General features: G+C 35.5%; 2 protein-coding genes across 11 annotated transcripts in view; both read right to left on the bottom strand.

Moving 5' to 3' along the window:
- Window positions 1-76: 76 nt before the first annotated feature.
- LOC136840749 (solute carrier family 35 member F5) lies at window positions 77-17,366 on the bottom strand. Of its 10 annotated transcripts, none has more exons than XM_067107590.1 (12): window positions 17,139-17,366; window positions 11,627-11,726; window positions 10,321-10,470; window positions 9,395-9,451; window positions 6,911-7,066; window positions 4,854-4,961; window positions 3,520-3,672; window positions 2,967-3,149; window positions 2,685-2,841; window positions 885-1,044; window positions 521-766; window positions 77-332 (listed from the first exon to the last, which is right to left on the bottom strand). In XM_067107590.1, exons 2-12 carry the CDS (start codon window positions 11,711-11,713, stop codon window positions 164-166), a joined length of 1,626 nt encoding a protein of 541 aa, XP_066963691.1. In that variant the 5' UTR covers window positions 11,714-11,726; window positions 17,139-17,366; the 3' UTR covers window positions 77-163. The 10 variants fall into 10 exon arrangements, with proteins under 10 accessions (XP_066963691.1, XP_066963694.1, XP_066963692.1 ...); XM_067107593.1 differs by lacking the exon at window positions 17,139-17,366 and adding an exon at window positions 17,017-17,045; XM_067107591.1 differs by lacking the exon at window positions 17,139-17,366 and adding an exon at window positions 15,993-16,018.
- Window positions 17,367-22,401: 5,035 nt separating this feature from the next.
- Su(dx) (Suppressor of deltex) overlaps window positions 22,402-26,585 on the bottom strand; it is a 32,832-nt gene continuing 28,648 nt past the window's right edge. Inside the window, 1 exon segment of the mRNA XM_067107580.1 lies at window positions 22,402-24,678. Coding sequence (XP_066963681.1) covers window positions 24,506-24,678 — 173 coding nt within the window. The 3' untranslated portion in view covers window positions 22,402-24,505.

Consider the following 26,585-nt stretch of genomic DNA (forward strand, 5'->3'; position numbering starts at 1 on the left):
GACTAAAATACAAAATAGAGAAATACACTTATGAGAAAATAATCTGTTAAGCTTTTCAAGGACAAAACAAAACAGGAACTAATAAAACATTTATGTAAGATACTGTAATCATCGTACAACTAAAATAAATAAATAAAATCTGATGTAAGTTACTATGGTCCACTTAAACATGGTTGATAATGATGCTGTCTGCCGACGACCCATCTCTGATAACAAGAGGATTTGTGATACATGTTGTATCAACCTCATCTTCATCCCCTCCCTCTTCTTCTTCTTCGTCATGTTTGCTAACAATCAGGCTTTCTCTCTCGATTCCATCAGTATCAACCAAACTGGAAAAACATAACGCTTAAGAATTATCCTAAAAACAACCTGTAAAGATAAAGACATAACTCTTTTATATTACACTCAATGGTGAATCACATAAGCACCTTTGCTTTTAATCAGAACCTAACAATTCTGGTAAGTTTGGGGAATCAGGCAGAGTTTTTAGCTGCTAAAAACAAAGAAAGATCTTTACCTGTAAGAAACAGACTGTCGGCAGCATTTTCTGTGAATGAACTTGATTCCATCCATCAGAGGGTCCCAGTCTTCATAATGCGTTAGAAGAGTCACAATAACAAAAGACAGCATCATAGGTACAGAACCAATGTAGAAAATATAGGAGTATTCAATGTTCTTGACCCAGGTATCGACTATCATTGTTAGAGGAATGGTAAGGCTTAGTGATAATGTAGCCATAAGTGATGATGTCAAAAAACAGCCCCTGAAACAAATACGCTGTATCACTAACATAAAACTGGTAATCAGAAAAAATTAAGTGGTGAATACCGACACGAATGTTGTAAAGCAGGATTAATAAAGGATAAATATCTAACACTCACCACAGCCACAGCAGCTCGGAAAACACGGTGCCAACTAAACCATTGACAGACATATATAACCACTGGCTTTTGTTGGGTAGCTGGAAGGTTTCCCATCCGAGAGCATCCAGTAGTGGGAAACCAGGCCACAGGAGTATTGTATTAAATAACCCAACAAATCCTGTAATTTATGAAGGAAATTGATCATAAAGAACTTAAAAATATTTTCTGTTGATATCTAATGAAGGAGATTATATAAAATAAAAGTTATATATTACATCATCCTGCATGAATTCGTTCATTTTCAGCAATTAAAACAAATGGGAAAAGTCAAGTAATCAAGAAAAGTTGTCTGTATTGTATTGCTGCATAATTGAAAGCAGCACATTTTGGACAAATATGAATCAGAAAAACTAAAAATAATAAAATGAAAATAAATAGTTAACTTCAGAAGAAAATACTAAGTGCCAATGGTTGTGCTTGCAAAGGTGGAAAATAAGAGATAACTTGCAAATAAATCCAAAAAACATCTTTCAATGGTTTACATAGAAAAAATAGAATTAAGGGGAGAAGTACAAAGAGAAAGGATCTGAATATACATAATTTGAATGGTCAAGCAAACAACTAGTATTGACAGCTTCAGTGGCAACAATATGAAATCCTGGAAATAGGCCAAGTAGTCTGCTTACAATGCTTTGAAATAATGGGATATAAAATACTTCCAGTAAACACGTAAGGTAGAAATCATACATTAGAGCATTACAGTTTAAGGAGTTCCAACCCTTCTAGTATTGGTCATCGGTCTATTGCTGAATCTTTTTGCCTACACTTTACCTAATATTAACAGCCTAGCATACTTCTATACACATTCTTCTAACCCTATACAATCGAAAATAATGAACTGTGCCAACACTTTACACTCGTCATACGTCCCTTCCTCTGTTACTATACATTAGATACAACTAAATTAATTTATATATGGTCCTAATGACCCAGCATTCAGGAGCTTTAAATGGTGCTAAGAAGTCCTAGGAAATAGCAATAGGGTGGTTTTTCTACCTCAGTAGGTGCAACAATGCTACTAAGAACCATTCAGAGAACCCACACAAAGACAGGACAAATGTTAATCTTCTTTCTTCATTATATTCTTTCCTACTTATTTTTGGAATGTCCCCTCATTGAAGACCACCGCAAGAAAATGAAGCAGATTATGAGTAGGGGGTCTTTCCTCCCATAAATGTAAGAAACCCATTAATGCATGAAGGCTTAAAATGGATGCCATTTTACAAATCATCTTGAGATATTATGCTGGTAATAAGACTTGAAACTAAACCTTATAGAGCTGTTAACTTATCCACACAAGGAAGATCTGACTACTTCAACAATCTGTTTACAAGATAAATCATCCTTTACTTTACACAAACTTTACAGAACAGAAGGATGCAGCCTATCACAACAGACAGCTTTTCTAGGACAGATTGTAGAACATCATAGCAACGGATGGGAGGACCAATACTAATGGTACAGTTTCCTGCAGTTACAATTATTAAATTTAAAAATAATCACCAACCAAAACCAACATCCATGACTTAAAAATTTCCAATGCCTAATAAGAAGTGTCATCATCATTGGGGTAGTAAATGATTCAATGTGTGATGCTTAATATGAAGTCCCATCATCACTGGGTTAGTAAATGATACAATGTTCAACATAGCTGATTATCTATCTATGAAAAACTGGACAAAATCCACAAAAAATCAACACCCCTTATATGTTATTACTATTAATATTGTAATAAACTAAACATTACACAATACTCACCAAAGAACATGGAAAAATCCATCCTGTCTTCCGTGGGAACTTTTCGTTTTAAGAATACCATATAACATGCATACAGAATAGCTCCAACCAAGGACCACACAACACCCACAGGCACGGAGCTACCTTCAAGACTGATATCTTCTAAACTTACCAGGACCTGAAATTCAGAGTGCTGTATATTAGTAACTGCTGTCAGTGGGAAAACCCATATAAAAAATCACAGCTTTATCAAAATATCTAAAACTAATTCAGTGAAACTTGTAGCATGATCATTTAACTTACCACCCCTGCAACCATTAAGAAGACACTTGCTAACTTAGAGAGCGTAAATTTATCGGATATAGACGAAGGAAATATTGCAGCAAGCATAAGGGTAAACAGCCCTGATGTTGATGATATTACATTGACAACACCAGCTTGTGTGTCGCTAAGTGCTATCTGGTATCCATAATTACCTAAGAACCACTGAAAAAAAAAAGGTAAAATGGTTAGTGTTTTATAAGGCACATCTACAATTAATATTTCATCTACTCTTTCGAGTCTACTTTGGTCCAATACAGTAGTGATTACCTATCACTGAAGAACAAATCCTTTGAGTACACCTACTAGTCTGGAAGTGACTCAGGGCTTTCAATATTGTGCAAATCCTTATAATAATAATGATCATAAGGTGACCAATCACATGAAAATATGCTGGACAGAAAATATTGAAAGATGTATTTGTGAAAATTATAACAAATTTTATCAAGCATCAATACTCTTAATTTTTCTGGGTCATGTCATCCTCAGAATGACAATATCATGCAGGGAGGCTGAAGTCAAAACAAGTACTTACCAATAAACAAAATATACTAGATATCTTCATAACTTCTTTTATAGTCAGTTTATTGGCAGCCTGCAGTGCAAGTTGCTCAGCACGTAATGATGCAGAGAAGGATAAACGAGACATCATGGCATCAACAGCTTCACTTTCAGCCATCTGACGAACCTGAAAGAATTGCTTCTTTTGAAAGGAAAGCAAGACTCAGTCACTGCTAACTGTACCACTCTATAACTTTCTATGGAAAATTTCATGCTTGAGATACAAGTAATTCAACAGGCATGACAGCATTAGAAATGGTTAATTATCTGGACATATCTAATCTCGGTCTTGATAGTACTTTAGTGACTGCATGTTTTGTAATTTATATAAAATAGTAACAATGTATTTCAAGAAAGAGCCTGAGCTTTGCATTACATAATCAAAAACTTCTTTATATGTAATTCAGCATTACATTAAATACATTACTCATGCCTAACACTTGAAGGATAAAATAAACAAATGTGAACACTTACATAATCAAATATATATCAATACTTTTTACATTTTCACGTTTTGGAAACTTTAACCGGCAAAGCATACCCTGAGCTACAAACAAAATATGAAAGAAATTCTGAAGACAACAATAAGGTTGGTAAAAATAATTTTGCAATAACTCATGGAAATGTGTATAGTAAACGCAACACAAAACCTAATGGAGAAATTTCAGCAATAATGGACTACAATGCACTATTCTAAGTCTGGTTTCCTATGCCTCTTACTTAAATGTATGCAGCAAGAAAACATGTTATAGAGTAACTTGAGAATCAGCATGGAAGCTGAAAATTGTAGGGTATCTAATCTACACTTTGCACATCACAGCTATAGACAACCGAGGCCTTACATTGAAGTATGAACACATCCATTATTATCCTCAATGTATATGCAGTGGAAGTCAGACCTTCATATTACTGTCATTTCCAAAGTGCTTTTTATTAATTCCATTTCCTTCCCGGCTTGCCCCATGTTATAGGACAGGGAAACCAACCATTCTGAATTTTTTTTACCTTAGACACAGCCTCAGTCCCAAGAATGATAAAAGATTGGACTATAGTTTATTCATACAAGATGGATTTTAAAATCAAAACACGTTTGAAGTAAACTGTAAGCATACCGGCACCTACAAGTGATCAAGTTTTAAAGAATCTTTTATCAAAGTACTGTACAGTGATTTCTACAAAAATCAAAGGATGAATGAGTTAAATTCTTTGTTCTTAATAAAACATTCAAGCATTTAATATTATTAGTGGCCACTTACTCTGAAGCTGTGAATAAGCATAATATGGAGTAAAAGAAAATTACTTAACTACCTCAGTCAACTTGCTGAAGCGGACGGATTTAATGGAAGAGTCGTCAGATTCTCCATCAGAGCTCTTCTCTTGCTCGGTAAGTTTTAATGGTTCATATCTTGGTTCACTCTGTAAGGCAAAATAATAGATAATTAATTTTAACAAAACACTAAAGACCTCTACAATGTATTACACTTTACACTTTTCAGATGAACTTAAGTGTGTCATTTGATAGAAAGACTGAACCAATACAAAAATTTTATTTAAAAAAGAAAAACATCTAAAACTTCTGTTTAACAATAGACAAACTACTTATAAAAGCCAAATTTGTGGTCCACAAATTTTCCATGAAACTTCAGTCCCTGCAAAGATAATAGCAGCAGACAAGTAGGTGCATGCATGGGCCCTGAGATTCCCAGATGCTTAGCAGTCAGCTTATCACTTTGCTTAGGTTGATCACTTCTTGCACTGCCCAAGGTTTTCCCAAGATTTTTCCTTGCCTCAGCTTCAAAAGAGTGCCTTATTTCCCTTGATTTCTTAGTCATTTCCATATCCATCTCGTGTATTTTAACTATTTTGTATTTTCACTATTTTTGGAAAATTTGTGTGATTTCAGTTACTCATTTGCCTTTCAGCTCTGACAGGTTAAGTTAATTTTGCTCCAGTGACTGCTTGACTGCTGTTTTTTTTTTTTTTATGTTTTGTCCTTTAGCACCTTCATCTAAGATTAAATATTTGGTATTTATGTATTTTCAATTTGGAAGTTTTCTCTAGCTGAGATATTTGGCACTCGGTGAACGACAGCATGTTTTTCCTAGCTGCCTCCTTTTTTTTTTTCTTGAGGATTAGGTTGTTTAGCTTGTACAATAAACTTTGCTGTTCTGTTGACAAGTATTCAGTCCTTCCACACTCTCGAATGTTTTTTCTTAACCTTGTCTTGGTCTGACATTCATTTGTCTTCCATCAAATCAGTTACTTGTATACTGAATGTGTTACTGGAACCCACTGGTTCTGTTATATTGTAATGTTGACAGTTCATCTTGAGACTGAGTGACTGATCATCTTGACCATTCCAGGTATTATTTTTCAACCGATTGGTGGTCCTATGCAGTACTTCCTTTAACAAGATTTTCCTTGCATCTTCATTAAGGTCGGTATAATTTGGCAATTTTGTATATTTAGAATCCTGTAATGATAAAAAGACTGACTTGGTGGAAATACGGACAGGAATTAGATGCTAAATTGTTGCCAAGTACCAGTCTCAGCAATACCAAGCTCCCTATAATTATTACACAGCTGTTAAGAGAAACCATGTTGCCCAATATCTTCGACACTCAGGAAGAAAGGAAACAAGGCCAAATTAAGATGCTAGCTATCCAGCTTAAATTGGACAACTAGCTGTGATTGACAGAAGTGAATGAAAATTAAAAGGGTGATAAAAATGCAACTGAATGGATGCCACAACGAACCTTAAGGGTTGCAGTACATGTACTATCTTAAGTGTACCATGAAAGGCTCACTATGATGGTAACCTTCTTCAGGGACTAAGATTTTTTAAAGTTTTCACACTAGACAATTTAGAAATACTGTACTGTAAAAAAAAAATGATAGAGCCTACATTATGGAGGATAAAGTGGTTACCTGGCTATCCAAGATAACATAAAATCCTCAGAGGGAGGATCAATTATTTTTCACCTTTTCCTGCCTAAACCTACTGATGTTCAGACAATCTGTTAAATATTGAAATCCCAAAAATCAAGGGCCTACTGGGATTACGATATTTTAAGAAGACTTTTCAGCTGTCACTTGCCAACCTTTTTGCCTTATACTATACTGGTGCAAATAATAATATAAAACCCTACGGGCAAAAACTTCAATGCCACAGCTAGAAATTTTGAAATAACATGTAATATATAAATTCAGTCAAGCTTTTATTTAACACTAATTAGATCATCTAGGATTGCTTTCCTGCAAGTTGACTGACCAACCCAACCAAATGTCATACATACAAGTGAACGCGAGTTTGTTTGTAAATACAAACAAAGTTTTAAATATTACTGAAACTTCCTATCCAACACCTTTTCCACAGGATTTTTTGCCACAGACGTTGGAAGGTAGTGCCATCGTATCATATGGGTTAGCTCAGCACTGTTTCTTTTCTCCACAGCAATGCAAGAGGCCACCTGATCCACCGTGAAGATAGGTTCAACTTTGCAGAGGGCACTCTCCCTCCTCTGTAAGAGCCTTGCATTAAAAATAATTCTTACACAACTCAACTCCTTTTAAAGATTACTGAATTTGCAGCAAAATCAAACCACTAAATAATGCCTTTTACTGTATACTGTAGTTGAAAAGTAGTAGTTTCAATTTATGCAATGAAGTGCATCATTAAATATACACTATTACTGACATGAATTTTTGACAAGTGCATGCAGAAGGTAGTCATGCTTGTTACTGATAGAAATATATTTGATAACTACAATGCAGAATAAAAAAATATTTTTGTAAGTACATTGCAAGATGACAAAAAAACTACTTCTAAAATATTTTGTTAAGCATAAACCACTGCTTTATTTGAGCCCACACTTCAGTATTTGAGGAAAAGATATAAAAAAATTTACCAAGATGACAGTCTTCCTACTACAAGCATAGTACAGTTAATGACAGGCCTTTCAAGTATGGTAAAAACCCAACCGTCTCACCACCTACTCTGTTTGATGCACTGAAACAAGTTCATGCATATGCATTTAAGTGGCTTAAAGACAATCGTTTGCATCTAAAAAATTTAATTTGACTTTGAAATCTATACATTTACTTAAGAGTAAAGACAACTGAAGTAGAGGAGAGCTTTCCAATTCACTTGAATAGTGTATGTGGTAGAAATACTGTTGTATGAAAGTTGGCCATGCTACCCATCCCATTTAGTGCTCAAGTTGTGAGTTTGTTATTGCTACCTTAGTACGTTTACGTCCTAGAGGACAGCTGATCATTAATCAAAATGCATACAGTAGTTCAGAAGGCATAAAAGGGATATGATCAAAGGAAATACATGAGAAGTCAACGACAAAACTAGACAGCTGATGGCTGAAGAAACTCTTTAATAAAAAGAACCTTCAAGTACCTTCTACAGTGCATCCTACAGGAGGAATGCCATCTTGGTAGCTTTTCCAGTATGTTCTCTCTTTGAATACTGAAGTAATGAGCTCAGACAAGCTCTGGTTTTTACATACTATGAACACAGTTTTCAGCTCAATTACATCACACTGCAGCCAAACATTAAAGCCCTTTATACAAGACTAATACTATAATAATAAATAAATTAAAACTCCACACCACATAGAAAAGAATTTAACAAACTGACAGGCTACGTTGTATTTTCATTCACACAGTATAAAGTTTTTTTCATGAAAGGTCTATAGTATGAGCTAACTAGTAATTATGGAAAATGAAGCTTTCATTGCAAGCCAAAAAATATATGAATACAGAAAGAATTTAGAAGTTCACTGACAAACTTTGCATTTAAATTTTGCCTTCATTTGCAAATGGCAAAGAAAGGAAACCATTCCAAATTGACAAAATACCATCCAGTACCAAAGAAAGGTTACCATCGGAAAATGAGCTATCCTGACAAAGAAGTTTAAAATCCATTTAGCCTACTACTACTTAATATTATTCGTTGTTGGGTAAATCCAATACTGAGGCTCAGAATACACCCTAAAAAGTCGCAGCAAATTTGCTAGTTTGGGACCATTAAATGTTTTTCATGTATTGGGTGTTCCTCCAAATAATTTCCAGTTTTGTTGAGAAAACCAGTGCACATCCACCAAGACTTTAACTCCTTTTATTTTTAACATTGTTTACAGTATCTGTTAATGGTTAACCTGTCCAAAAACAATACAAATTGCAAAACATCCATATTATTTCAAGTTTCTCATTGCATAACCCTGTCATTTGTAATAAATTCTTGAAAGAAACCTGCATTACTTATTTGCTAGCATGAAGAATACAGTTTGTAATGTAGTACTGAATAGTTTGTGGTACGAACAATAAAAACATGCATGTATACATCAAAGACATATAAAAGTGACTGCCACACTGAATGAAGCATATTAATAGGTTCCAGCATGGCAGATACTGGAAAAAAAAATTCAGATACCAAAAAAGAAAAATAATATACCCTTATGACCATCACAGCTAGTTGGTCAAGTGTCTAAAGATTTCTCTTCTTTCAAATGCTTCATCGAACCTTTTTCTTTTTTATGCTTTACAGAGATCAACGCCATGACTGCCCTACATATTCTTTGCAACGAAGGAAGTGTAAGAGCTATAACCGACAGTGGGTCCACATAAAATCAACAACAGTACCACAACAAACTAATAAAAAATACTACAGGGAGTTTTACCCAAAACATACCAGCTAACATCAAAAGAGAAACCCATCCACTGTGTATACAGTACAGTGCACTGTGCATATCAGCATCATATGAACAACAATCACAAATATCCAACATCAAATGATTATCCTTCAATTTCCTATTAAAAGGACTAAAATGTAAGCTTACCAATCGTCTGTCATCTACCATTGATGACTCCTCATCTTCTTCGTTGTCTGCTGCTACCTGAAATGTGTAAGCAAAACCATTACATTGAGAAATAGAAAAGCACTGAGATTTTGTTCACACATGTCTAGGTAAAATAACATTTTTTTTTTTTTAATTTTGACTCCAAATAACAAGAAGACATTTTTATAACTGTAAAAGGAATGTATACGTGAGGGCTGTAAACCTGACACTGATCAGCATATGAATTGGAGTGCTGTCATCTAAATTAAAATAAAAAATCATCTTTACTATGTACATGATAACTCATTTTTTGGTTAACATCACACTTTTCTACACGACAGTGATTACCGTTTGTATAATAAGAGTTTTGAACAATGATACGGCACCCATATTAGAGTAGTGCACCTAAATATTCATACAGACCAAAATGATACCCAGATAACAGAATCAGGGAAGAATGAATAAATCACACAGATTGGTATTACTGAACAAAACCATATTTTTGCAAAGTGTTCTTTGTTACTTTTTATTCCTTAACAAGACATCTTGAGCCTAGCAACCTGCACACTGTAAAACCCTTCCAAAAACTCTACATCGCCATCCTAGGTTAAAGTTTGACAATATTTTAAATTTGCCTACAGACAGTCCCCGGTTATCGGCGATCTGGTTTTACGGCGCTTGTCTAGCGACGACGATAACCAGATTTTCGACACCGATTCCTGGTTATCGGCGCTGTTCGCCAGTTATCAGCGGCACTAATCCCCGGTTATTGGCGCCAATAACCAGGGATCAGTGCTATTATTGCCAATTTTTGGTTAGCAGCGATTTTCGGTTATCGTCACACTGTCGGGAACGGTACCCCGCCGATAACCGGGAACTGCCTGTACTATACTGTAACAATTAAATCAACATCTACGACTGCTTACCTGATACATGTCATCAGGATAGAGATTGTGTGTGCACTGATGCCTCCAGGGACTCCAAAATATGAACCCGAGTAAATAAAGACTGAACATGCTCGTTTTCAAGTAGGTGCTGAAGAATGGCTTATTAAAACCGCTGTCATGGAAAATGTACTGGAAAACAAAGAGCATATAAAAATATTAACATCTCAAGGCATATTTCTATCTTTGTAGCAAGTAGCAGTATATGATTCCTTCATGAAATGAAAGCACTGTAATTTGAAATGTAAAAACTATGAAAGGCTTTCCCAGATTTACATCAAAGGCATACTTCTAGTTCACAAAAGTGGCTTGAGGCATTCTTGCAATTTGAATTTGTTCTGGGTGGATGATTAAAAATATCAAAGATCAGCTGAAACTAAAAATAATCAGATGATACTTCTTTTTCACATTATCATTCAAGTTGCCAACTGCAAGTCCCCTTTTTCTCTCCAATGGCACAGCACCTTTGCAGCCCCCAGTTAGATACCGAAGAATCAAATTATATGAGTTATCAAAGACCCTACACCTGACGTTTGATATTCTATATTCAACTAACATAATACGAAAATACGACAGTAAGCAGTACCCCTTGAAACTTATGGCACCCTGTGCTATTGTTTGTACAACTTAATTCCACTACCATCCCTCTTTCCTTACGACCCTTCACTAATGTCAGGCATTTACTACTTAAGCTGCCTTTTGTATGCCTTCTTTCATTGGTTTCCACAAACCAGTTTTGATGCTACACTTGTAAACACTTTCTTGGTATTGCTTTGCGATTTTGGTTTTCATTTTCCATGGTTTTATTCCATATTTCCCAATGAAGTGATACGGAAGATTCTCAATCAAAAGGTATTAAAAAGAAGACATTTAGCACTGTTACAAGAAAGAGTGAGAAAGCTTCCAAGTTCCCCTTACAAAGGGACCTGCCTATTTTCTAAATATTTTATTTTTCATTCGCATTTTTCTGACATTACAATTTACTATTGTATCTTTATTATTTTTATTTCTATTATCTATGTGTATCTTTATTTTTTATATTTTTATTTTTCATTATTCTCTCACATCTTTTTTATCAGAACTTTCATATATTACTATACTGAGGCAACAGTTTATTAGCTAACTAATTTTGTATATTACCAAAGCATTTCAACCTTATATTCCGTTTTAAAATTAATGCCTAGAATATTAATTGGACCATTTCTGTTTCTAATAGTGATCTTTGATGGTCTACAGATGAGGAATAAAAGGCTATGGCTACAGGAAACCTTTATGATCAAATACTTACCTCTGACAGCTCTGATGAAGCTACCCATATAATGTCGACCAAAAGGAGGACAAAAATACCCAGGGCAAGGCGCCGCCCATGAGCCATGGTGGGACATCACCTAGAGAAAAGAAGTTGGGGAAGAAATGGACTGTACTCAGTGCCCTGGTAAAAATAAAGAATAAAGAAATAAATGAACTATACTAAAGTCATTTTTAACAGCATTTTATGGAACACATTTCACAGCCATCAAACACATATTTCACTAAATTAACCAGTTTCAATTACAACTATGTCACTAATTGTGATTATTTCAAAGCTTAGAGCAATTATACTTTAGCTCTTCATTTCTTTCCATTTCAGTTACCACAACAATCTCAGGTTCAAAAGACAGGCACTCTCGGAAATAATTACCTACAGGCAATAAAGAATGTAATCAAAATGAATGATAGAGAGAATTACAGACGTCAGAATACACTGCTACTGTTCTTGTACAGGTGTGGCGCCCTGGACCTTAAAGAACGTGCTAAGGGGTGCTCGAGCAGATGGACCTAGAACTATACCTTTTGTTGAAGACCCTTTGCACAACAATCCAAGTCAAATTCCTCCAATTATTTATTGAACCCTTCAGAACCTATTTCTCAAACCTCAACTATATCTTTCATTCTGCATTCTACCCCTCACTTTGGTTTAGTATTCCCACTTAATACCAAGCAGGTATAGGCTATGTGATACTAGAAGCATTATTTTATGAAATAACCTAGCCTATTTAATTTTAGACAGTCATATCTACATTTGATTTAAATGCACTTTAAAACTGTGAAAGGTTATCGGCCCATACTTAGGAAGGTTCGGTACCCGAAATATGATGGCCAAACAGATTTCTTGTGGTTCAATCTGTATATTAGGCTATGAAGAGGACACAAGTATGACACTGAGTTTTAGGGTGCCTATGGGAATTAATTTAGTTAACAGGTATGGTCAATAATTCAATGGAATTATTTAGTTCTGATCATTATTGCATTTTGGACTTGAAAATATAATTTTCCTGTTTTAAAGTGTGTTTTGAACATTTATAATACTCATTTTGTTCGCAAATGAGTACTACAATTCAGAAAGACCACAGTGGGAAAGCAGGGTTTTTGGATGGGCAAAAACACAAAACAAAAGAAATACAAGAACTTTAATCCATTGATTTTTCTCATTTAAATTAAAGTAAGTTTAAGGAATATTTTAAAACTAATATCAAGCACTAGAGCAAGGACCTGGTAGCCTGGGTTAGGTTAGGTGTGATTGGTTAGGTCATTTGCTATTGAAACAACTGTCAAAAATTCAAAGCACACATTAAAACTTAGGCAAATGATAGTTTCAATTCCAATATGCGATAATCGTTTAAAGTATTTTACCGATTCAGTTGTCAGGTCAGGCCACCTGGCTGAATTCTGATGTCAAATCAAGTTGAATTCTGACATTCAAGTCCACCCACATTCTAAAGCAGGGATCTCCAAACTATGGCCCGGAGGCCACATCCACCCCACAGCTAACATTCAAAAGCCAAATAAATCCCAGTTTTACCAGTCGCAGCTAGTCACTTAACAAGTACGTATATTTTGGGATTATTTTGACTAATGCTTACGTTTTGTTTCGAACATCTCCCACTTGTTTTACTTCAGTTTGAAATTATTAAATATACTAAACTGACACTTAATTAGTTTTTCCTGTGGCCCGCAGTGTTATTCAAAGCACATAATATGGCCCTCATACTAAAAAGTCTGGCGAGTGTAGAATGACAGGAACAGGTTCCGCAAACTAAAATAGTAGAACTACCTAACAACTCCGCATGGGGTATTACCTTTGATATTAACCTTTCTATGGAATTTCAATTGTTTATCCAGAATTTACCATTATTTTTTGTCAGTTGACTGTAATTAACCTCAAAACTTATATGTTTTTGTATGCTGGCCAACCTGGAATGCTATCGTGCATGTACAGTGTTATAGGGGAGCTTTCGGTAAAAAGTGGAGTTTCCTTCATGGGGGGGTTTGGGGGGCGGAGCTCCCAGATAAGTAACATGGCCTACTAGGTTAGGTTAGGTCAGGGTACATTAGGTTAGTATAATTTTCCTTTTATAATAGGTTTCCTTAGCTAATCCCTTCCTGAACATATGGCTCCCTAATGACTTGCAAATGTGCAGAACCATTCCACAGCAACTACACGGCGGTCCGGTCTTTCGCCCAACAATTTCCCCCACCCAAAATGCCGCGTTCCCAAAGGGTCCCCAACCATGTTGGGTAGATATGAGGTTAATAATAATTGACCGACAATAAAAACACCACCTCCTTCATCAGCAACACTAACAGCATAGGAAAAATCAATGTCCAAGGTAATAGTCCGTGCAGAGCTGTTCCGTAGTTTTACCCTAAACCTAACCTTTCACAGAATGCCATGTCCTGATATAAACACACCTTACCTTCCTAACCTCACTTGGGTGCCGTGCCTGACCTGGCCGGGGGGGGGGGGGTTTGGCCCCCCACTGGACTTCCCAACGTAACACTAAACATCGGAAAGGCCTGATTACGTCGTCCTGCAAGCTAACCCCACGTTATCTAAAGCTCTTAAGTCACAAAGTAACGCAAGAAAACCTGACCTTGTGACGCAACACAGGCTGCTCTAGGCTACAGAAACTTTCAAAAACATTATTAAGTCTCACTTAAACTAAGCAATATCGGAGTATTACGGACAAAAGATAATAAAACGTAATGTCTCGTCAGGACGCCTTACCAGCCAAATGCTTAACCAAACCAAGTCGCACCGATCTTATGCCAGGGCATCAGTCTCGACTACACACTGCATGTATATCACTGCCCATATATTTCCATTAATGCCCTTAAGTGGTCACCATACTATTCTACTAGACTCAAAATGCTCGACAACAAACACGGTACCTTTTGCACAACATCAAAAGCTTATTTAGGGAGGATTTCTGTATTGCGCTCTCCTCAATGTTTACAGCTGGCAAAATTACAATGATGACGTTACTGACGAAGTAATGCTCATTACATCTTGCGTCAGTATATATACATTGTTTTATTCATCTGATGATTATCATAACTCTTATTTTATCAAAATTTATCACTTTTAGCTGTAAAACCTCAACACGGTCACTTTTAACGAGAAATTGGGCTAATTCATCAAGGTTGTACTTTACATTCATGTCACCAACATTATTAGAGGAAACATCTGTCAAAATCACGAGCCTGTCTATTGATGGCGAGGAAATAAATTAAAAATAAAATAAAAAGAAAAGTTATTCAGTATTTATTGATAACATGATTGCTATTATTCCACTTTAATACCACAACTCGATGTTAGGGTTTTTCTGCTGTACATTTAAGTTTTCTTAATGTGCTTAAAACACAAATCATACTGAAATCTATTGCAAGTTTCCCATTTTCCAGATATATTTACCGTCTTTTGTTCATGTGTTAAAATTTATTCCCGTGGGAATGGCACTAAACACGGCGTTCATTAGAGTAGTTTCGGTATTTGATTATATGGTTACCGCATCGCACTTTTACACACTATATATATATATATATATATATATATATATATATATATATATATATATATATATATATATATATATATATATATATATATATATATATATATATATATATATATATATATATATATATACACACACATACATATACATACTGTGGGATGTGGACCTTTGTGTAATAGGGGGATTCTTACCTACAAAGCGAGCAGACGCAGGTTCAACTATTGGGTGAAGATGGGCAGTTGGTCATGGCCCTTGTAATTGCAAATAATTTTGTTTCTCAGTCAGCTTAACACGCAAACCCTCCTTGGTAAACAAATGATTGTTGTGATCCAAACCTGAATTCAATAGGACGGGACTAGCAACCTCATCCCAAAATATCTGTTGGAATTGGAATATAAAGGTCGAACGCCAAGCGCTGGAACCTATGAGGTCATTCAGCATTGAAAGGGAAATTGAGAGTAAAGAAGGTTTTAAAGGTGTTACAAGAGGAAAACCTCGCAGTTGCACTTCGAATCAATTGTTAGGAGAGGGTGGAAAGTAAGATGGAAGAAAGAGAATATGAACGGAGGTGCGGTAAAGGGAATGAAAGGGATTGTAGCTAAGAGCCTAAGGGATGCTTCAAAGAACCTTAAGTAATGCTTACAGGCCTAACGCCTTACGGCACCTCGTCCCAAAAGTGAAAAGGCACTGGAATATATATATATATATATATATATATATATATATATATATATATATATATATATATTGTCTGTGCGGGTGTTTAATACTCTGGCTAGTCCGTGGCTGTTTACATATATGCCACCATCGCCTTACCTGCTGTTAGCGGAGGTATGTTATCACAGGGATCGCCACAGTTGTCATGATATTCTGAATCTTTAAATTGATTAGAAGAACATGGTCTGAGATTACGCGTGATCTGATATCGGATATCGATCCGCACACTTAACAGTGGCTGACTTACTCCTTAAGAAGGGACGCTGTGATTAGCAAACTAAAGGAATTTATCCCTGTTTACCAGAATTAGTGATACACAATTGCGCGCGTGTGTGTGTTTGCCAATGTTTGTATGTACGTTTAAGTATAAAATACATTCGTTGTAAGCATGAAGAAAAATAAATAAACACGCGAATGTAAATGCGTAATAATGATAAAAAAAAAAAGTTTGGCAACGTAAACTTCAAGATGCTACCGAACTAGATTTTTCATAACAATCAGCGATCACGTGACATGACGGTTTACTCATTGCCTAACTTCTGATGGTTTTTATTGCATTTTACTAATTAATTTTACCTTTTTACCAGCTCCTATAATCGTTTGATCCGCAAATCAACTTGTCCTAGTCACAGTATTTTTGCTTATTTACGTATATAAATAAATTCATTTTGGCGAAAAATTCTTTTCAAATTATATAAAAATGTACCAATTCCCTCATCAGAAAACGAACACAATAGGAACAGTGGAAAATTGTTTCCCGATTCTCTCTCTCTCTCTCTCTGATGGCTTATTTTTCCAAAAAATTATGATTTCGCGTCTTTTTAAACAGCTTGCTGACGCACTCATGCATAAGAAATGGGTGAAAATAACCTGGCGTTTCAAGAACTGGTAATATGGCTGCATAACATGGCAAGAGTCAATATCACCTATACTGCCATATTAAGATACCTGAAAAACCCAGGTAGCAATGACGAAGGCCTGAAGAGTACTCCTATGGCACTAAAATGACTTCCAACAAACGTACGTAGGTCTCTTGGGAGTCAGTACTCTCCATTCTCCTAACCACAACATATTTAACATAAAAGAAAGTAGATACCATTCACAACATACTTAAAAATTCTACCTTGTAAATAATGAGCACCCTGCTTGTTCACTGCATACTGAAACTGCAGTAAAGATCCACGATACTGGATACAGTATTCAAGTACGCGAAACTAATGCCAACAAGTAGCCTACAGTACTTACCCCAGGAGATATTCTCTCACGTCACGTCTCCATGTCACCTATCTCCCTTTGTCTTATTTCCATCACTTCTTCACCCCACAGCTTGAATGACACATCAGTTCACAGCTCATTCCTTTCCTCAAGGTCTTTCGTTCAAGTTTTTGTAGCCTTCCACTGAACTTTGCGATATCAATACAAGTGAGACTGAATTACAGAAGGTTGTCCAGGCATACAATAATCTTGTGACAAAGAATCTCCCCAGGTACAGGAACGCTTCTGCGTGACATCAAACGGCCAAAAGGGATTAATGTCAGACCCACAGCGACCAGGAATCAGGTACTCAAAACCGCAAAGTAGAAAACTGCACCTTTAGATCCTTTAAAGATAGACAGAATAGCGCTTACCGTATTGTTACCAAGTAGTTTAACCACACCAGCAGGTTAAATAACCTAACTCCCTCTGGGATGGCGCCAAGGAATTGTCTTCAATGCTAGAATTTAGATTTTATGTAATAACTTGTGATTCCAAACAAAATAACAGGATAAATATAAATCGTGGAGATTCGGACAATATTTTCCTTTTTTTATTATTTCCAAACTTGTCAATTGCCGTTGGTTGAAGTTTGAACATTCACATAAGATTTAACTGCTTTTGTTGACCTACATTATCTAAACAGAGGGTTGGGTCATATGGGTTATTCATAAGTGTCGATGGGTTAACAGTGTATGAATTATTTGAAGACGAGATAAAGGGTCAGGATTTTACTGAAAACTTGCTGTTGTTTAATATTTAAAATGTTTTCTGAATAAAAAAAATACAAAATGTGGTTTCTCTTCTGCTAGTGTGAAAGGCAAAACTGTTGTTGTTCTACTTTAGTTTCATTATCAAATCACACCTTTGAAACACAATCGCTCACTCAAGGTGTGCCCAGAATATTTTACTTTAAAAATTAAATCGAGCCATTCATTTAACAAATACGACAAAAGTGTAAATGATTAATGTTGCAAGTTATAAAAATTTCCTTTATGGGTTTGTTTCAGACTATTTGCCACTGGATAAAATTCAAAGACATCAATCATCCTTAACAGTTAGTGTTGACCTTTCTCTGCCTATTAATTCACCATTTTTACTGTCACCAATTTTTCCATCCAGTACCTACATAGAGCTTAAATGTTTCTATTTCCGGCAGAAAACTGAAAGCTGAAAGCCTACTGACAGGCCCAAGTATCTAATTCTGTGATGGCCATGGTGAGAATACATTAGGTATGTTGTAAGCTTAAGGCAATGTAGAATATTGACAAGGTCATCCATATAGTACAGTTTTTAATTATGTTCAATAATTGCCCTGTGACATTGTTGGTTACGAGGATTAATGTAATCGTTGAAAGTATTTCAAGTGTCAAACTCTGAAGATGGCCCAAAACAACCCAAAACACCAATTTAATCTTAAAACTTCACAAAGCAGGTCAAAAGGGTTCCTTCTTTTAATTATCAAATTGACTCTTACCAGATGAGATTACCGCTTCTTATAAATTCTAAAACCGAGTCTGATACTGGTGGCGATAAAAAATTCTTTCGAGGATTTGTGTCCAATGATAAACATTTGCTGTCATTTGAAATAATTTTGTTACAATGTAGTTTGGAGGTACATATTTTTGTTTTGCCAGTTCTTTTCTACTTTGATTTTGTAGTGTTAGAATTTTTCAATAAGGGTAACATTTATGGTGACCTAACCTTTCCCCCGATTTTGTTAACAGTGCATACAGATTTCTATACAATGAATTAAGTACTGTAGTCGATATGTTGTGCTATGGTGAGAATAAAGTAAAAAAATTTTGAGAGTGATGTTTGCTAAAAAATGACACTATTGTGGATTTCTTTAAATTTTTACCTCTAATACGTTTCTATACAACATCTATTAAACAGCAATCTTTGTTGTGCATGTGTGTGTGGTTGTGGAAGATGTTTTGGTGGTTCTAATCGCTGGTGATGAGATGATTTTTTCTCCTCCACTGTTTGTACTTGACAATGCCTCTCATTTCAAACCCTAATTCTTAATTAGTTTAACAAGACTATCGAGTTCCATTTTCTGAACTTTCAAAGGTCTCACCTAGATATTGTTCTTAATACAGCCAACTGGAGCAAGGTGAAGCTATGAATGTTGGACAACCCAGTACGAAGAGACCATAAAGAACCTTTAGTACCATCCACAGTGCTATGCAAGACACACTAAGTGGTACCCATTTACGGGGTTTTGAGCCACAGCAGGTGCTCAAGTACAAGCAAAAGTACCCGAGATAATTCAAAGCAGCGCATGCATGCATTCCTTTCTACAGGAATCAGCAGAGAAAATGGTCCTATACTTAAAAATTCTCACTGGATTGTTTTACGCCAAAAAAGATAATAAATGATCAATAAGCTTAAAAGATAAGCATGACAAAGGCTAAACATATGCAGTACAGTACACAGAAAATTATTGTCGATTCATACCATATAAAATCAAGGATCCAAAGGTTCAGAATTCTAATAATTTGCCTACCGCACCATAAAAATAAAGACTCTCATTGTACATGCTCCGTCTAGTGGCAATTGGTCTTAGGCTCAAAAAACCACAAACACCCACAATTTTTGTTTGAGGAATACTTTATTTACAGACCCAGACATTATATATTTATATATATACACGGCAATATGAATATGAAAATAAGATTGGTATTGCAAACAATACTCAACATGTGCAATGTATGTTGCAAAGTATCAGTATAAAACCACATATAGTCTTTGTAGGCCATAATAACATATAATCTATCTAAACACTTATCAGATGTTGAAGATATCACACTTATTAATACATCAGTACATAATGCATGACCACCTGTGCTTGGCAAAAAACTTTTTACAAAATTTCAGGGGAATGATATAAAAAGCTGCATGTTCTTGATTCAAGTGGCTGGATGCAGATTCTCCCATGCATGGAAACCAATTCCAAACATTTAGCCGGAGGCAAACTCAAAATGAAGCATAGGAGTGCTGAATTCACAAAAACATTAACAACGGAATATCCGATGAATATTCACTAAGCACTTTTCCCGACATCAATGTAGGAACTTAAATAAAGGTCAGAGTCCAGACATAAAATCAAACGAAAACCAACAAAATATATGTATGCGTAATGCACGTGATGCAGAACCTAAAGTAACAGCAGACCCCTACTGAAAATTCCATTGCATATAGATATTTGGTCCTCACTACAGTGATCAATTGCAATTCTTGCAGTAATAAGGATCTACGAGCCAAATTATTTTCCCGTTATACACTGCATAAACTGTATGTACACCTAAACTGTTCAAAACTAATAGCTTAATATGCACTCAATTACATGAACTCCTACTATACTTCTCAATAGCATGGCTGTCTTCTCTAATTTTAAAATATTCCCATTAACTAACAAACTGTATCACACAATACATATTTTTACAAGTCACTAAGTATTTGTGACAATGAGGATATAATATTGTACACAAATGTACAAAGCATTTATTGCAGACTCACAATCCCTAGTATGTCACCACGAGGCACATTCTCACCTATGATAAAATTCTTAATCATTTACAATATGTGAGTGTTAAATACATTAAAACCACTTTTCTTGATTACATTACTTGCTTACAATAAATATTTAAAAAAAAAAACAAGTATTCTTTTTAAAATTATGCTGTGCCTTTAAACATATATATAATAGTAATGCAACTCAGAATCATTTCAAACTCAGCCCTTGACAACAAAATTACAGAGAACATCTGAAGGCCATGTCGTGTCAGTGCACAAAACTATCTACTGTACTGTATATAAAAAAATATACTGCACTTGATACATGAGAAACTGATTTCCACTTGACAAAATTCTCTACAAAAAGTAAACAGATTTTACAGGAAAATATCTACCAAAGCCACTTCTGCTGCACTGCAAAACACGAAATTGGTCATACTACCTGTGCTGTGTTATGCTAGGACTAAAAAAAGTAAAGACATTAAATTATTTTTCATAAGTGAATTAATATAATTCCATGAAGAGGCTCGCACATTCTCCAACAATTATGCCTCATTGCTCTGCTTTACACGTTCTGTAACCTTTTACCTGCAGTTCTACATTTTTGTTTCCTAAGGAGAGAATTTGGGTATAAAACACTGAAAGAAATCTTGGGTCAAACAACAAAACTTCATTATGTACATTCTCCCCAGAGGAACATAGTCAATTTTACTTTTAGTTGGAAAACAAATACCAAAACAATCAATATGGCTAATGTCCCATGTTTAAGAATGCACTGTGAAGACAGTCTATTAAGTATTGTAAAACTTACAAAGTTATTTTTATCAAATATCAGCATCAACAATACCATTCACAAAACCTATGTACCATTTGCAAAACCCAATCATTGGACACATCTCTTCACTGTACTATCAAATAGTATTACCATTATTCATATATCATCACAGGGTAGAATACTGCATAAAATGGACATACTTCAAACCTCCATCACTATATACTATTTTAGTCAAAACTATCATAAAAACCATGGCAGTACCAGAAATTTCACTGGGTTCTTGTAATAACTGTTGACTGCAGAAAATTTTCCTAGTGACAATAATGTTTGACAAGTTTAATATTTTTCGGTAAAAATTCTTCAGTACACACACAATGAAATCTACTCAGCAATACACTGTATTAGCAAATTCGGCTGAATTACTATGAAATAATTGAATTCAAGCCAATAAGGTATCCATCCAAGCCAAAAGTTTAAAGAATAACAACTTACCAAATACTACTCCTCTAAGTCGGAACACACACGCACACACACAAAGAGAGAGAGAGAGAGAGAGAGAGAGAGAGAGAGAGAGAGAGAGAGAGAGAGAGAGAGAGAGAGAGAGAGAGAGAGAGAGAGAGAGAAATCTGGGCACGAGGAAAGTGAAATGAACAAACTCTGTTTGCTGAAGAATGCTTTAGCATACAGAAAAAAGACCTTGCACTCTTGTTTCACTTTCCTTGTGGTCATGTACTACGTTGATATATTTGAATTCCTATGACAGACATAAATACATTTGTGTGTATGCATGCGCATTTAGACAACATTTTGACTCATTCCCCATACTGAATGATGGGAAAGATCACAATCATATTACTCAAAAAGGGAAAATCAACTTTATCACATTGCAAAGGCAGTAACACAGTATTATAAATTGGCCTGACTTCGGTTTTGAGGATACTTACGAGAAAAATGACAAAACACAAGATAAAAATTTTTTATTGAACAGTGTAACAAGATTGTTTCTAAGGACATGTAGTAGGTTGATGTTGAACTCTGGAAAATACATTTATGAGAAACTGATAGGATTTCACCGAGTTTTACTAGAATCTTTTTTCGTATAAATTTGTTAAGAACGCTGTTGTAATTCTTCGGGGGGAAATCATAAACAGCAAAAATTTGTAAGCAAAATTCTGCAAAATCAGTCATTCTTCTGTAAATCAGGTACAAAACTGTTTTTATGATTCAATGCAATCACAGTTGCTCGGGAGGAATGCCAATTTCAACTTGGGAATGGGCTCAGCCAACATTGATGCAAACACAAAACTGCAATTACAGAATTTCATTTGTATAATTTGTACACTGTAATCACATAATGACCATAAATAAAGGTTTCAGGAAATTTACCAATATAAATTATGAAAATGATGTCACTGATGAAATACAAAACTGAAATATCAAAATATCAGTAAGTACCTATTACAGCAAACAAACGTATAATTTTCTTGGGCGTAAAACCTGTCTTGGGATACAGTGTCTCTATGTTGGTTTCTAACTTCAACCCATCTCAAAATGATATATAATTTCTGAAAACGCTATGCTGTAACTCTTGCAAAGGCTAAAAGAAGTCCTCTATGATTACCCTTAAAAAAAAAAAAAAACCATTTTGCATAGTAGATTACTTACATTACAAATGAATTTCTAAGATATCTATATTTGAATGCACGACCTATAACCAATTGTGTAATTTCCTGAACACATTACAATGATCCGATACAACAAAAATACGGGCAGACTATACATGATAAACTTGTATGATTTATTAAACAGATTACACATCTGTGAAATACGTGAGTTGTATACTTTCAGTAATGCAACTTATTTGGCTTTATGCTTACAAAATGCTAAATTTTTGTGAAATGAATTTCGGTGTTGAGTTCCAAGCCTAAAAAGGGTGCCAAGTCTGACAGGTGCTGAAACTAATTACGAGGTCAAACTAAAAGTGTGATCAGTGAACTTCATGACTAATGTTTGTTGAGACCTGAATAGGGCACAGAAGCCCAGTGCTTTATGTAGAACTACATAGCAGCAAGTTGGGATGATTTTTATACCATAAATAATTCAAGCAGTATCTGATCATCATTGTTAGCAGGAGTTGAATAAAAAAAAAAGGATGGGACATTTCCTTTGGCTATAAAGTCATTTCATAGAAATAATTATTCCAACAAGACTTTCTGCTGGCAAAACTGCAGTGCTTGAATAAACTGATGCAAATTCCATATGTCAATTACAGGTATTTTATATAAGAAAAAGTGATCATAGTTAAAAATTGTAAATTTTGTTATACTTCTCTTCCCTTCATGTTGTCTTAGTCACAACTGGCCAGACAACCTTCATGAACAAAATTTAAGACTATTTATACTGGGAAACCACTTCTTCTTGAAAATCTCTTTAACTTTTAAGCACAAAAATATTTAAAGAAAGGGAGTTGTATTGAAAGGTCTGGTAAAAACACTCAAATTCCAAATGGGTGTTATAAGTATATCAAACCAAGTTACACTACACATATGAAGATGTCTTTTGGGTGGACACCAAAACAAAATAGGCATAATTCTAGTTGGTGTATCAATGAATGATATTCAGATATGAGAGAGTAAGAGAGAGGGGGGGAGAGAGAGAGTGAGAGAGAGAGAGAGAAAGAAAAAAATACAGTTTTAAGATTATACATACTGTACACTATATACGCAAAAGTTTCCTTCTCAATGGAAAACTGACTAAAAATAGCCAACATACTACACATGCACTCTTTTATACATAATGTACACATATAATTATTTCCTTTGGATAACAACCTTTCTGACTGGCTTACATGGGACAAAAATCAACTGTTGAATGCTCAAACACCGCCAGTCAGCCAGACTGCTTACACAACCTGAATATAGCTTTGCAAAAATTCCTACAATTGTATTTGGACAAACATTAATTGGAAATCTCAAATAAATCACAGTAGTCACATATTTAATCAGGAGCATATATTATCACAAATGGTCTTTGATATTGTACACATGCTGACCACTAAAACTGCTTACTCTTGACCAAAACCTTCCGTTTCTTCAATGGCAAAAGTCAGTTTCTCAACAAGCTGTTCGTAAGACTTGTAGGGCGGGAGGTCGAGTCGATTGAAGCACGTATGGGAGCGAGGAAGCCAGGTCTCTTTGCCAACTTTCTCAATACAGAATTTCTGAGGCCCATTGCTCCCTGGAATTGGAGGAAAGAAAATGCCGTGAAAGCAACTTCCTCTGAAAGCTAGTGGCAAAACAGAAACAAAACCTTCGCTGAATAATGCATAGATCACCCTTTGACATTCTCATGCTGCTTCATACATCTTTTGCAACCAAAGGATTACAAACAAAACCAGAGGTTAACAATTTAACATGAAAATAATTATATTGACGACACGATTAAGTCTTTTAACGTTATAGAGCTCTTTACAAGAAGAGTGCAACTGCTGGCAATAACACCAACTCTTATCTTCAATTATTGTACTAATCTCGCTGATCAAGTACCTTGAACACATCTATAAAAAAAAGGGGGGGGGATGGGCTGGTAAGAAAGATTTACAACTATCTGTCCACTGACTTATCAATGTCACTATAAACACAAATGTACAGGTGCAATTCTTGTTTACACAAGCTATATTTGATGTATTTGAATTCTTATAACCAAGGACCATTACAATTCATATCTGCATCAACAAAAAGCACCAATCACTTCCTATTTTTACAAGGGCTAGATCTCCCTGCTGAACTAGCACTCTTCAGTTAATACTCAGTCGTCTTCTGGTAAGTTTCCAAGCACTGTCTCCACTATTCCACATTTCTTTCTTTTCAACTCAAAAGTTTTCATTTTCATCTTTAATACACTTTGATCTTTCCATGTCTTTTCTACTTCTTCTGACCAACAACACAATTCAAAAACAATGTCTTGACTTAATGTTCTGATTTCACTGCCGCAATCTCTCCCTCTGATCTCTTGACCCCATACATCCTTATTTCACCATCCTCTCTCTTGTTACATAAGTATCACACTAAACAGGATGGCCTGGCTAGCCTGACCCACATAACTTCAAGCAGGAAAACCTAGTCCTTACAGACATGCAATAAAAATTTTATAATTTGAATGTACTGGAGCAGGAAAGCATGTAGATACCATCAATCCCCTGTCACTGCTGTATGCCTGATGTCTTTCTACATCCTGACCTCAAGACCTAACCTGGTTCTGTCATTCTCAATGATGTCGTTGCTCTACAGTTACACAAATGTGAATACACATTTGGCTGGCGATGCTTGTATGGGATGAACAATCTGGATAGACAGCCCCAGCCCCAAGTTCCTAATGTGCCTACTTCTGGAATACGGGAACTATGTCTGCCACTTGAAATAACTCTTTTGTCCTAGCTTCTGGTACTGGGATCTATGAACCGGAGGACATATGCACCTTTCCAAGCAACCAAATTCAGATGCCAATGCATATCATGTCTTCTGCCAAATAATAAAAGCCTATTACTACATATCTCTATGATAAAATAAAAGGACCAAGTCTGAAAACTCCAAGCAGTGTGTGTGACAAAACCATATTACCAATCAGGTATAGATACTATGAGACAAGGATATCTAGGCTCACTAAATAGAAACCAACAAACACTGGGCACTAAAGAGATTCCAGTTCCTAAGCCTTGTCTGCTAAGAGAGTCGCATTCATGACCAAGATGACTTCAGCTGTTGATATGACCACTTACACCTTCAATACATTTGGTGACGTTTACCTCTAAATCATAAAGTGACTTGAAGCTAGAGAGTAAAAAGTGAAATTATTCGAGCCTGAACCTTTGCTCCTAATGGTGGAATAATGTTTGGGTGAACATCTATTATCAAACTTTTCTGGTTTCTGTTGCTAGTCAGCTCCATGAAAAAGTGGAGCTCCGGTGTTTCTGTAAACAGCAAACCTCAGCAATCCAATCAAGTCTTTCTGTAAGAAGGCCTTGTCATATGGGAACAAGATATCCTAGTCATTTCCCTGGGTACAAAACGTTCCTGTGAAAGTAAGAATCCATAATGTGTAAGATTCCATTCCTCTCTAACTCTCGCACTTCGTACTTAAGTACC

The sequence above is a fragment of the Macrobrachium rosenbergii genome, chromosome 8 (assembly GCF_040412425.1).
Source record: "Macrobrachium rosenbergii isolate ZJJX-2024 chromosome 8, ASM4041242v1, whole genome shotgun sequence".
Taxonomy (NCBI): Eukaryota; Metazoa; Arthropoda; class Malacostraca; order Decapoda; family Palaemonidae; genus Macrobrachium; species Macrobrachium rosenbergii.